This window comes from Crocodylus porosus, unplaced genomic scaffold, assembly GCF_001723895.1.
Source record: "Crocodylus porosus isolate Cpor-Errol unplaced genomic scaffold, CroPor_comp1, whole genome shotgun sequence".
NCBI classification, from domain to species: Eukaryota; Metazoa; Chordata; order Crocodylia; family Crocodylidae; genus Crocodylus; species Crocodylus porosus.
In genome coordinates, this window is record NW_017728931.1 from 102,246,745 (window position 1) to 102,261,321 (window position 14,577).

Below are 14,577 nucleotides of genomic sequence, written 5' to 3' on the forward strand. Positions count from 1 at the left end.
GCCCGGCATCCCGCTCAAGGGGCTCGGGCAGGAGCGGCGGAGAAGAGCCGGGCTGGGGGCTCTGGCGGAGGGGCCGAGAAGAGCCCCCGTCTCCTCAGGTGGCTGCACTGAGGAAGCAAGAGCCATCCGCTGGTGACTCCGTTTGCACCTCTCCCTTCTGTCTACATGCAACATATGGAGCTTTTCTCCACAAGAGCCAGCTGGTAGGAGGGGGAGGCACTGGTTTCACTGCACACGGGGACATCATGACTTTCCCTGTCTCCCGATCTCTTCTGCTGACTGACTAGCAGGCAGTGGTCGGGAGACAAAAGAGGAGCAAGCAACATTTTCAGGACAGCCTTCACTGTTTAGGCAGAGTAACAGCACTTAGGAGCCTGCAGGACCTGCCGTGGCTTTGGGAGCATTTGTGTCTCATTCAGGGTTTTGTGTTTTTTTTAAATTTATGTATTTAGTGGCCAAGCCAGGATTGGCTCTGAAGTGATCCCTCAGCAGAGGCAGCCTTAGCAGCTTGGACCATGGCAGCAGGAGTAGCAGCTTGGTTGCCCTTTGCCCGGGCAGCAGCCATAGGATGGATGCCAGTGGCCACAAGTCCCATGCCAGCTGCTCCCCGGCAGGAGAGAAAGCGAAGCCAGGACTCTCTGATTGTGCTGAATGTGAGTGGCATCCAGTTCCAGACTTGGCTGGATACCCTGGAGCGCTACCCGGATACGCTGCTGGGCAGCTCAGAGCGAGACTTCTTCTACCACCCAGAAACGCAGCAGTACTTTTTTGACCGAGATCCTGATATCTTCCGGCACATACTCAATTTCTACCGTACAGGGAAGCTTCATTACCCCCGGCAAGAGTGTATCTCGGCGTACGATGAGGAGCTGGCCTTCTTTGGCATCATCCCTGAGATCATTGGCGACTGCTGCTATGAGGAGTACAAGGATCGTCGGCGTGAGAACGCCGAGCGCCTGCAGGATGATGCTGACCAGGATCACGCAGCCGAGAACTCCCTGCCTTCCATGACAGCTCGGCAGAGGATGTGGCGGGCCTTCGAAAACCCACACACCAGTACACTGGCCCTGGTCTTCTACTATGTCACTGGTTTCTTCATTGCTGTTTCTGTCATCGCCAACGTGGTGGAAACAGTGCCCTGTGGCATAAGTCCTGGTCGTATCAAGGAGCTGCCCTGTGGAGAGCGCTATGCCGTAGCTTTCTTCTGCCTGGATACAGCTTGTGTCATGATTTTCACTGTTGAATATTTGCTGCGTTTGGTGGCAGCTCCCAGCCGCTACAAGTTTGTGCGCAGTGTCATGAGTATTATTGATGTAGTTGCCATCATGCCGTATTACATTGGCCTGGTGATGACAGATAATGAGGATGTCAGTGGGGCTTTTGTGACACTGCGTGTCTTCCGTGTCTTCCGGATCTTTAAGTTTTCCCGTCACTCACAGGGGCTGCGTATCCTGGGCTACACGCTGAAGAGTTGTGCCTCAGAGTTAGGCTTTCTCCTCTTTTCACTTACCATGGCCATTATCATCTTTGCCACGGTCATGTTTTATGCAGAGAAAGGTTCATCAGCCAGCAAGTTCACCAGCATCCCTGCTGCTTTTTGGTACACCATTGTCACTATGACAACACTGGGGTAAGTGGAGATGGGTTTGGCCAGGGCCAACATTTCACTGAATTTATTGGCACATGTGGGGCAGTGTTCAATTTCAAAAACTTTATTAGAAGATGCAAGACATACATTTTTGTTACAGAAACTGTAGGGACTTGAGCAGGTGCTTTTTAAAACTATGAACCAGTTTACATATGTGAATCGGTTTCAGAGTGCTGTAAAAATGAAGGGGGCCAGAGATAAAAATTTGAACTTTTTAAAAATAAAAATTAAGACAGGTTTCTTTGCATGTTGTTATTGCACTTTGCTCAATTTGACAGTGAAATTAGAATATTTTTCAAAGTCTCTGCAAAGTGTGAGTGCATGTTTTGTTATTTGAATATTCCAGGTAGTGGTACTTACCAAATAATTCCTAAGGTATTGTCTTGAATACTGTAGAGTAATCATTATTCACAAAATAATAAGTAAACCTTAAACTTATCAAAGGATCAGCCCTGATGTAATTTAAATCACTGGCAGATTTCCCTTTGATTTCAGTGACACCAGTATTTAGCCCCAAGTCAATGGCATACGTCATTCAATGTATACTTATGAAAGTGCCTGTGAAGCTGATTGAGGAAGTCTGATTAATCTGTGCAGCAGGTCTAATTCAGGAATATATATGTTAAAGGTATGTTATATATGCCAGTCAGAGTTTAGCTGCTTCCTTAGAGTTTGAAAGTATAAAATGCCACTGTTGACATTAAGATTCAATGGTTTTTTGTAGTAAGGTAGATTACTTATTTAAAAATGCTGACGGAGATATTAATGGTATTGATGTCGTATTGTACTAGCTTAGAGAAAATTGTAGAAATATTTTTGTCTGTGGCTAGCAGAGATTTAGGAAGCTTGATTAATTTAAGAAGGCAGTTTTTCATCCTGTCCTCAGTTCTGAGCTGTTTTGTCATAGCTATGGGACTGTATATGTAAAGTAGGTTTTTTCACTGAAAATTACTACTGCTAGTTGTTTTATATCTGTATATATTAAAAGATGAAAAAGTTTCATTGTCACCAGTTTCATTAGTTAAACATTTTGTCATCATAAATGCTGTGATTTATGAAACATGCATTACTGGCTTATTTTAACAAAGTGAAAGAAGCCTGTATTATAAGATAGTTTATTTGTTTCCTTTAATCGTAGTAGAGATTGGAAAACCATATACAAAACTTTAAAGATAAAGGAGCTGCATTATGTGATAATTTTTATACAGAGCTTTTATCTTTAGTACGCTATACCAAATAAAGACAAATATTGTAAATGTAAATTGTCCATACTTTTGGTAATAGTGTGTAATGCCAGGAGGCTCTGGCAAGTTTATTTTATTATTTATTTATTTTCTCTATCACAAAAGTTTTATTCTGGTTCCAGTTTTAAATCATGTTTCTGTATATTATTGTTAATTAAACTGTTATAATTTCAGCAAAATTATTCACAGATTTTAAAAACTGATAAAAATATCACTGAATATGAAATACCAACAGCAGAGTTTAATCTGTATTTGTTAATAATGACTTATTTTTCTCGAATAGTTATTGAAAATCTTGTCCATGGTCCTGAACAGTATACTGTTTTCATATGGTTGGAATTCCTCTTGAATTTTATTTTTCCAGGTTTTTAAAAGCATTTGAGACTCTGGATAAAAGTTTCAAAAGCACCTGGATGATTTGGGAGCCTCATTCTCATTGAAAGCTACTGGGACTGAAGAACCTACATCCTGTTTTCAAAGTGCCTCAGGCTCCTAAATCACTTAGTATTTTCACATCCAAAAATTCAAGTACGTTAAACATGCTTAGGCAGTTAACTCAGTTTGGAGGATAATTATACAGGGACCCAGATTTGTCCTTTAACATTTTTGATAACACATCATTTCGGAAGAATTTTAATCAGCATGCAAACTGGATAATGTTCTTCTTTTGATATCTTGTTAGCCATGTAAATACTGTGTTAAAATGTTAAATAGTGATGAATAATTGGAATAGAATTAATAACATTACAAGCACTGACATAGTTTCATCTTGGTGTTGTAAGCATAGGGAAAGGGTGGAAATTACAAGAGAAAACTGCAAAGGTAAATCAAAGTGGAATATTCTTATTAGTGTTAACTTGGATGAAAGGTCACATCTTGCCATCCTCGCTTAGGCAAAATTGAAGTTTTAAAGTTTTATTTAAATATATGCTCTAGAAGGTGGCCAGACATGAGCCAAGTTCTTTACTTGCAAGCAAAATGAATTATACTCTCTTGTTTCTTTTTGCTTTTTTTAATGATTACTGTGCTTAGCAAGTTACATAAAATGTTATAAAATGCCATGGACTGTAATGCTCAATAATAATCTAACTTTTTTTGAGTTTTGGAGACTAGGCATATTTATACAATTTGTGAGTTAGCAAGGGTATTGAGTGGCAACCTTAGCAATTTGGGGAGTTATTATCTTGGAAGCAGAGCTATATTTCTCAGTTCTGCATGATTGCTGAGCAATTAAACCATCTTAAAAAAACATAGATTAATTTTCTCTGCAGAGTGCCAATGACTTCAAATATTGCTGCACTTTTAGACTCCAAGGACATCCCAACATCTTGATCTTAAGTGGTTGGGATTGTTCATAGAGATGGAGAATTGCAGTAAAATCTGAATTGAGAAATGTGGTTTAGAAATACAGCATGTGTACATATTTAAGTTAAGAAAAATGTATTTAAATAACAGGACAGCTTTTAAACCAAAATAATAAGTGAGAGAGATGAGTGAATAGCAAGTACTAGATAAAAACTTAGAGAAGGTATTGCAGGAAAATGTGGAAGTTCAGGGCAATAATGAAAGCCAGAGAAACTGCAATCAGCTGCATTATGGAGGTGCAAAGATCAAGAAATGGGTAGGAATAGAATCAGAACCAAAAGAATAATGTTTGCTGGAATTGTGGCTCTTAGATGTACGTGAATGCTTCTGGAACACTCGCACCCTCTGTGACTCAGTAGTGGCACCTTCTGTGCCATCCGGCAGTTTGATAAACGAATGGCTTTCTTTCTGCCAGTGCTGTAGACAACAAATGAGCTGGAGAAGCCTGGGTCAAGGTTTTGTAGTAATGGTGGAGGGGCAGTATTTCTTTGTAGATCTTGTGTCAGTTTTTGTACAACGGTTTGTATGTAGTATTATATATTGTGCTTTAAATAAAGAATGTTGTGATCTTTTGTGACTAGTTCAAAAGCAATCACACAGGCATATGAAATAGTACCTTCATATTTATAGGCCTTACACTGTATGGCTTTGTCAGATCATATAACACTTTCATAAGTGAATTACAGACTTTACAGAAGGCTGTTTAAAACTAAGAAAATGGGAATGTAAAGCTTCCATCATCATTATTATTGTTATTAGTATTATTTATTCATAATGCAAACAATGTGAAGTATTAAGTAGCAGACGGACACATTTCCTACCCTTAGCAGCTAAGAAGATGATGTGCACATCTCCCTAGGCAAGAAAGAGCTGCAAAGAGCTTCACTGTTAGAATCAGGAGGCAGTGAAATACACTGCTGAGGGAAACCGTGGAGTCTTCATCACTGGAGGTTTTCAGGAAGAAGTTGGAGAAACATTAAGCCCCTTCTACAAGTTCTAGGTATTGCACAATTACCGAGTAGTGTAGTGACTAGCTACACTTGCAAGGCAACTATCACACAACTTTTCAGGTCTAGCCTTATACCTCATTTCAGGTCTAACTTTATAGCTGAGTTTCAATTTGCACATGTAGCAGTGTCTCCTCTGTTGCTGGGACACCCATCAGCTGTGTGCTTCCAGCCATGGGTACATCATATCCAGTGGAAAAACCCCTGTGCCCTAGGAATTACAGTGGCCATAATCCCCAGGGTTGTACCCTGGAGATTGCAACTGCTGTTATTCCTAGGGTTCAAGGAGGTACATGAAACCCCTGGATCCTGGCGATCATGGCTGCTACAATTCCTAGGGCTCTAGGGTGTGGGGCAGGGCAACTAAAGTTAGATAGGTCGATGTAGGGCATTTTTTAAAAATTCCCTTCCCCTCTCTTTCCCAGTGGTTTCTAGCAGCCCCAAAGGGGAGAGGGAAGTTGCCTCAGCATCAGTCCTTTGGTCCCAATTGTTTCCCATACCCCTGGGGTGGAAGGCTCACCCCTGTTGCAATCTTCCAGTCAGTCCAGCCCTTGTGACTAGGAATCCCTCAACTGGTTTGTTGGGCTCCCAGCTGTGGGAGCTTGCTTTTTGCCAGTGGTGGGAGAGCCTGGTATCAGGCTTCCCCTGCACCAGCAAGAAGATATGATGGACTGTAATGCATACCCCACAATCACACCTCCTGCCATACACGTATAGCATGGTAGAAGGCATGACTGTGTGAATGGCGCATTAGATCTCATTGTGCCTTTACCTCCACATCTAGCAAGGGTCTTTGTCAGAGATGATCTAGAATAACTACGTCTCAAATGCTCTGTGAAGAGCAACACTTGGAAGGCCAGGGAGAATAATCCCCTGACATACATCCATGGATTGCGGAGAGATCATGGGAGGAGCCCTGCATCCTAGAACATGTGGATGTTGGAAAAGACTGTGCTCAGTAGCAGAAGAATGAAGCAGAGCTCCACAGTCTGCTTAGTTATGAAAGAAGATTAAAGGAGCTAAAATAAGTTTATGCAGGGTTACAGAAAGGGGTGTGACAGTCATGATTGTTGTTCCCGGGTTGCAGGACAGATTGGAAGGGCTTTGGTTCTGAACTTTACTTCTGAAGTTTGTGGAAAGCAGGAAGCTTGGGAAGGATTTTTTCCCCCCATCTTTCACTGAAGGTGTCATGGTTTTATTTTCCTTCTTCCAAAACTTTAGGTGTTGGCTGAAGCCAAGGCTGGGAATTTTGACAGGGGTGTGCCAGAGCTCCTGCTGGGTCTATAATCCAGGGGTCCTGGTGAGGATCTTGCCCTTCTGCTCAAGGTCAGACCTATGGGATCAGGCTGGAATTCCACCCTATGGTCAGATTGATACAGACTTTGCATGGGGGGGCGCTCTGCTTGGGGGGTAGGGCAGCCATGACCCTTTTCTTTGGCTCTCTTGAATGCATTTTAATAACCCTTGAGTTGGAAGAACATTGACAGCCCATATCCCCCAGCTTTACCTGTGGTAGGTCAGGGTGCTCTTGGTCTTTTGGAGCAATAGCTTTGTAGTTATATGACAAGGATGATCAAGTAGTTCTTAGGAATAAATTAGACAGGCACTTTTGGATGTGCATAGGGATGATCCTGCCTCAAGCAGGGGATTTGACTAAATGACCTCAGGAGCCCTACTTTTATATGACTCTATGATTCTGACATAAGGGAGTAGGATAATAGGCCTCCTGCTTTCCTAATCTTGTAAAGTCTCTTCTCCCTCTTCACCATTCCCCCCACACTTTTTGCACATTTGAAGTATACTCCCTCTACATAGTTCTTTCTTTTCTTCTACGGTGCTAACATCTGACTTCACAAGCTCTGATTTTGACCAGCTCAGACCATGTCTTCTCTCTGTTTCTCTTATCCTCATTTGAGACAAATTTACATTTCATGTCAACGACCCCACTGCCTTTATTTCCTTCTGCCTCGTTCCACCAGCCTCCTTATTTATCTGTCATCTCTGAACCAAATCTTCCATTTGTGGCTATTGCTGTTCTTCTGATCTGATCTTTACCCATGTCAGTTCCCCTCTGCAATGTTCACTTTCTCAATCACCAGAAAATCTTGTTCAGCATTTCACACTTAGTGTGTTTTCTTACAAACACCCAAATATGAAGAAGACATATCAAACGCACCCACAGATGAGAAAAAATGCAAAAAAAGAATAAAAACTTGTGAATCCTAACTTCGTCAGTAGTTTCATTAAAACCCATGAAACTATTTTTGTGTGTAAGAGCTCTTCATATGAGTAAAGATTTGCAAAACTGCCCCCTTATTTCTCTATTTTTAACTACTTGCTCTGTTATTACTTGTATGTTTGATAGTTTTCTTTTTCCAATAGCAATTTTCTGTTTTTGTATTCTTGTACAAAACCGGGTGATAATATCAGACTCTCAAAAATTTTACATTTTGAGTTTTCCTCCTCTCCCTCCTCAATAGGTAGATTAACATAAATCAGAGGATGGTTAGATTGTAATGTAACAACCTTCAAAACCCACTACTCAAAATTCAGGAAGTGTTTCAGGGAAAATTTAAAATATTGGAAAATAAATGGTCACTTTGGTTATAATAAAAAATATTTTATCCTCTAATACAAAGCTGATTCAGCCTGCGTTGCCTAGCTGTACAGCTAGAAAGAAAGCATGGGTTATTATATATGGCTTCAGTGTTCTTCATTAGAGAACAACTTGTATGACTTAAAGGTCATGCAGAGTTCTTGGAGGCAAGACAATTTGTTTAGTTAATGCAATGTCCTTGAGCATGAATTTTCTTACAGCTACAAAGTGTGTACAAGTGGTGTTTAGAAAAACGAATTTTCTGTCATTCTAATTTATTTACTTTGTGTGGTGGAAACAGATGGAAATTAGTTTTCTTGCCATTATTATGAGTCAAGAATAACACCTATATTGGTGGTGATGAGGAGGCAACAACAAAAATATGCCAACACAGTGAAATAGAAAGAACTGATATGCATAATTTCAACTGGCATCCCATTTATTGATTATAGTCCATCATGGGCCATTATACACATACTTTTTTCTCCTGCAATGTGATGGAAATCCGCCTCTTTGGAGCAGACTCGATTAATCGCACGGGAGCTGAAGCAGACTGTGCTGCGTCACATGCAGTTGTATAAGCGGTGAAATGTGCATCGGCACACAGAAATGGCAGCAGTGCACTTTTGAACTAAAACACCTCCAATGTGTTTTAGTTCAAAAGTACGCTGCTGCCATTTTCTCAGCACTGACGTGCATTTTGCCACTTATATAAGTGCAAGCATTGCAGCTCCAGGCGCTTTGCCCAGCGCTGAGGCACTTGCATGTGTAAAAATACCCCATGTGCCTGATTCTCAGCTAATATTCAAATGATATTAAAGGCCTGACTTAAGTGATAAAAAATTCAAGAAGTTCACATTGAATGGTGACACACTATTTTTAACTCATACAATTATGAATTTCTCTGCCTCTGCATAGATAAGAAGACAAGTTTTAAAACATAAATATCTAAATATAGCTTTAAGATAGGCCTGCTACATATGAAGGTGTTTGGAAAAGGGTACTATACTGATTAACACAGAAACTTGTAAAGAATCTTGAAATAAAATATGTATCCAAAATGATGACATTTCACAAGCACAAGAAAAGAATTTAAGTTACTATGTTGTTCATTTCCCCAGAACAAACATTTGAAAAAATCAAAGTATAATCTGTTTTTCACCTCACTGAAGTTTTATCCCAGGATAATTTGTTAACTACTGTGGAGTTACTTCTAATGTACAATGTAAGTAAGAGGAGAATCATATTCTATAGGTAATAAACAAATGCAGTGTTTGCAGGAAACCCACAGACATAGTTTAAATTCAGGCTCATCACATTTCATCAGCTGTTAACACAGTGCTGGAAAAGATATTCTGTATATATTTATACCAATCACTCATCAGGAAGTGAGTGAGAGCAAAGATTTTTATTTAAGACATAGTTTATAAAACAATTTCCTTGCACTGCTAGTGAAATAGAGAAAAGGTTTTTAAATTCACAGGTTGTACATTAAAATGATAGTTCTATGTTCTGTTGCATTATTCTGGAACAATAATAAGTACTATACTTGGACTGTTACCTTTAACCACATTAAACAGCCTAATTCTACCATCACATTTGCAGTATATACACCTAAAGTAACTTTTTACTGAAGGATATTATTTGAGTCTAACACATTCTAGATAATATTTATAATCATGCTTTTTGGTACTTAATGTGTACAAAAAAAGCCAAAAAAGGAACAGTCATACTGCAACACTGAGAAAATAATACCAATTTTTCAAACAGTGTTTTAGATAAATATGAGATAAGAGAGAAAATATATTCTACCTTTTAGGTACAAGTGGTATGCTTCTGAATGTAAACATTAAGAGAGAAATATCTGAATACAAATCTTTTCACATGTATATCTGTTGAGGGAAGGGACCAAACTTAACATTAGCACTCATGAAAATTATGTAGCTATTGGTCCATCCGTGAATGGTTTTGGTCTATATTTAATAAAATTTGCTTATCAGACATCCTGAAACAATTATAATCCAGCACTCTCATATTTTATACCCATTTCGTCCCACTACAAAATGGCACTTCAAAAGATAAGAGAAGGTAATAAGCGTGTTTTAGCTGGTCTAAGTATTCTGATCCATTCTGCATATGCCCCGAGTTACCACACGTTCAAATCCCATTCCACACTATCAAAAGCTGATAAATAAGCATAAACATTTTGCTATGCTTGGATAAGACCTTGCAAACCAAAGCCCTGTCTCTGTGAATATTAAAGATCCAGTGACAACTTTTATGAGAAAAATAATTTGCTCTGATGCCCTTGGCAAAACAGTGTTTCCTTTTTGACACACTTCTGCATTGTGCTTTGCACTGATTAGCTAGAATTCTATATCCTCAAGGTATCAGCATTTTAAGGGGGCTGTGTATATGCATTTAATTTGGGCTTGATCATTATTAAAGTAAAGGTTTAAAAAAAAGCTTCTACTGACTTCAGTGAAAGCAGGATTAGGAGCTTTGCGAAAGTTGAAAATGTTGCATACCTATGTTATTACTATGAACACTCATGTTTTACATCCCCTCCCCCTCCCCCCCACCACTACCACCATACACACAGCTCCAGTGCAATCCTGGAACTGGGACCAAAAAAATAGCTGCTGCTGCTTAACTACAGTTGCCACATTCCTGAGGTTGAATCACTTGCCAGCAGAAGGAGGGGTTTTTTGCTACCAAAGCTGCACCAGTTCCCCCAAATAATGGAAAGTTCCAACAGAAAGGAGCCACCTTCTGTCATCTCAGCTGCATCTACACTGAGGATTTTGCTAGTAAAGCTACCTCAGTCACAGGATGAGAGCTATTCTCATCCTTTGCCAACGGCTCTGCAGTCAGAAGTTTATAATGCAGGCAATGATTAAATAGCCTGATTTTCAAAGATGCTAAATACTACCTGGTCCTTTTGGAAGCAGTGGGGTTTATGGGTACTCAGCACATGTGAAAACACACCCTATCTATGTTTATGTAATACCACAGAAGAGTAATTATGTGTGCATAATATTTAAGGAAGGTGGTGTAACTTAGCAGTCAAAGCCTTTGAGAGAAATTTGCTATCACATCTAAGGGAAAATCTAGCCTTTGGTTTACAGTGTTTGGTTGTCATTGCCTGTAATTTTAATTGAGCAGGACCGGGAGTTCAAGAAATGTTTGTTTTGTTATGCATGCTTTAGAATTTCATGTTCATTAGTTCTGGACTAATTACAATGTTTTCCAATAACTAAATGTGAAATTTTAAAAGACAGGAAATACCACAACTTAAGCATCCAATTCTGAAAACTAGCCAAGTCTGGAGATTTTATTGATTTCAGTGGGACAAGGATTTGGTGGAGACAGAATTGATGGAAAGATGATGTGTAGTAAAAAAAGGCTGATGTGCACTTAAAGGACAGAACCCTTTTTCACTTTATGCACCTAAGTGATAGTCACCAAGACAAGTGGGGGTGTGGCAGGCAGGGGGAATATGTTGGGGGAGAGGACAGCAGTAACATGCCAGTGCTCTGCCTCTGCCCATTCTGTTGCCCCTCACTGATGAGCCAACCTGCCCTGCACCCTGCTGCTGCCCTTCACTCTGGATTTGCTGACACCAGCCCTGCCAGTGCCCCTCACTCCCAAACAGCAGTACCTTACCCCCCACCTCTTGCTGGTGCCCCTCACTCCTGACCCACAGCCCCCTCATGCTGCCAGTGCCCTGTACACCCAACCCACAGGTGCCCCTCCCATCCCCCATGCCCCTTACTCCTGATCCACAGCCTCCTGAACCCTTCCCAGCCCTGGCGGTGCCCCTCACTCCCAACCCACAGCCCCTGCCCCCCAGCACTGTTGCTGTCCTGCACTCTGGACAAGCAGCCTCTGTCCCCCCAGCTCTACTGGTGCCCCTCACTCCCGACCCACAGCCCTCTCCCCCACCCAGTCCCACTGCCCAAACAACACCCTCATTACGCATGCACCCTTGCTCTTGCTCTCGCTCACACACTCATTCACTCACTCTACTTGGTGGTTGGAGCCCGTGCAGGGAGCACATGACCCCCAACAGCCAATCAGCTTGCCCATTGCTCCCAGTCCCAAGCAGCCAGCCTGGGAGAGCAGAAAACCAAGACATTTGCTTTTATTTTAAAAACCCACTGGATGCAGCACAGGGATCCAAAAAAGAGGACATATCCTAGAAAACCCAGATGTATGGTAACCCTAAGTTTTATATTTTTTTTTTTTTTGCCCACGGGGCAGCCAAGAGAGGAGGATAGACAGACCTAGGAGGAAGCAGTCAAGACAACGTGCGGCTCCCCTGCTGCCCTGGATGGGAGGAAGACTTGGGTTCTAATCTGGATCTTTACTCCTAACGTGAAAGAAACTTGCCCAATGTTCTCCATCCATATTATCCAATTGATATTAAATGGAAGGTTCAGTGGGTCATATTTCAAAAGGAAAACTAAGAAGTGGTCTGGGTGATGCCTAGTCTAATGATAAATGTGCACTGAAGTAGGTCTGTCCCTCCCAAGTGACAGGGGTGGGTTTTTAGTGTCCCAAATGACAAAAACATGATGGAGTCCCATTACAATCATTGGAATAAAACTGAACTCTGATTCTGTGGTGTACTTTATGATTTTGTTACAGTCATTATAATGTAAGTCTCGGTGATGTCTTTATAGTACAGAAGGAGTTTAAACTGAATAGCTGTTGCTTCTTCATGTTATGTATTAGCTTCTTTCATTTTCTGTTCTTAGCTGTCTGGGTTCTGCTTGCTGGCAAAGTTGAACAGAATGAGCTGTGATGAGTGCTAGGAAGTTCAGGATTTAAGCAGAAAGCGTGAGCAAGCTGCACAATTCAGAGAGTTGTATAACCCTCAGTTTCCCTAATTTTCATGAGATACTTCTCAAGGTTACCAGGATTCAAAGAGAATGTCTACCCTGAAATGTAGCAGAAACACTCAAAGCCACCCTCCACTAGCTCTAGCAAAATCAGCAATCCTTCCTGAAATTATCAGATTTTGTAGCCTCTTGATATTAAGCTTTTCATTCCTCAACTGGAGAAACCAATCCACAGACAGTAGTTCACACATGCCCATAATTAGGTGTTAGTTGTTAACTTTTCATATAATTAGAGAATCATAGGAATGGAAGGGACCTTAAGGGTCATCTAAACCATGTTCCTGCACAAGTGCAGCATTAATTAATGCTTAAAGGGTTTGGTTTTTTTTTATTTGAGTATTTATCTGTTGTCTGTTTCTTAAAAGTTTTGGAGAGGAGTCTTTGCCTTTCTTAGGCTGCATACACACATTCAAATGAGTAGGGAGAATTCTTCTGGTTTTGTTCTCCTGGTAGAAAAACTTATCCTAGAGCAGCAGGTACAGACATTCAAATTCTGAGCCCCTGAAGACTGGAGAGCTTTCAGAGCTGACACTGTACAGCCAAGAGAGACATCTATGCACATGTCTGCAGCAAAGCAGCAGAGTCTAGTGAGTGACACAGTAACTTTGCACGGAGGGGCATAGGCAGATTAATGTCCGGGCCAGGTGGGCAGTTGCCCAGGGCCCTTCAGGAAATGGGAGCCCCTGGGAGGGAAAAGCAGGCAGCCCAGCATACATATGTGCATATGCAGGCTGGCTACAGGCATTCAGCATTCAGAAAGGAGGGAGCAGAGCTGCACAGCCCACTTACTGCTTGCCAGTAAGTTCACAGAAGTAAAAAGGGGGCTTAGAGGTGGGGGCAAATAGAAGATCCCATGGTGAGGGAGGGGGATGGGGCTGGGGCCAAGTTGCTGCTCAGCCCCAGCCACGGCAGTGTATGCCTGGGGCAGGAGCAGAGTGGAGGCTTGGGGAGGAGGGGCAGCTCTCTGTTGCTGCATGCACCCTGGGCCAAAAGAGGAATGGGGAGGGCATGTGCCCCCCAGATTTGTGCACAGGATAGGCAGGCTGCATGCTGTTTGCTCAAGTCTGTCTGCCTGCTGCCTAAAAGTGTGACTAGATGTCAGTGAAAATATAAATAGGTACAAATAGGAAAACATGAGGTAAAGCAGAGAAGGAAGTGGGGAGAAGTCAGGGAGGGAAAGGCCAAAGGGAAACAATACAGTGATAATACAAGGTAAATATGAGGCTCCCAATGAAAAGGGAAATAGTTGGAAATCAGGAAGACAAAGGCAACAGAGTCAGGGAGGGGAATGGAGAAAAGGTGGGGCAAAGGAAAAACATAAAAGGTCAGGTCAGTCAGCTAGCTGGTGAGTCAGATGTCAGGCAGATTGTAATGTGTCATAAATCCAGTGTCTATATTGAGTCCATGATTTTTTTGTATCCAGTAAATTTTTATCTTCTCTCATTCCTGTTTTCCTGATCTCCAACTATTCCTTTTCATAGACAGCTTCTTTTCAACCTTGTAGTCTATCACTGTAATGTCTCCCTTTGAACTTTTTTCCCCTTTTCTCTCTCCCCTCCATGAACAACGCATGCCCCTGGCAGCTGGGGAAGCACAGTTATGCTGGTGCTGGCAGGAATGTTGCACAAAAGCAGTTCGTTTCTCTGGAGGCCCGCAAAGATCACAGACACACAAACATCAGCCGGCACAAAAGGATGTATTTGTTTGCAAACAAGGTCAGAGTGGGGCATTGATGCCCAAATCAGCTTCTGACAAACTAATTGTGTTTTCAAGCAGAATTTATCTTCTCTCTCCTGAGCACGTGTGCAGACAC

General features: G+C 41.6%; 1 protein-coding gene across 2 annotated transcripts in view; it reads left to right on the top strand.

The window, feature by feature from the left end:
- The first annotated feature begins 17 nt into the window (after positions 1–17).
- The window catches only part of KCND2 (potassium voltage-gated channel subfamily D member 2), a 481,391-nt gene continuing 466,831 nt past the window's right edge, over positions 18–14,577 (top strand). For both annotated transcript variants that reach the window (XM_019543431.1, XM_019543432.1), the window contains exon 1: positions 18–1,630. In XM_019543431.1, the coding sequence (XP_019398976.1) occupies positions 516–1,630 (1,115 nt within the window). In that variant the 5' untranslated portion in view covers positions 18–515. The remainder of the gene's footprint in view (positions 1,631–14,577) is intronic.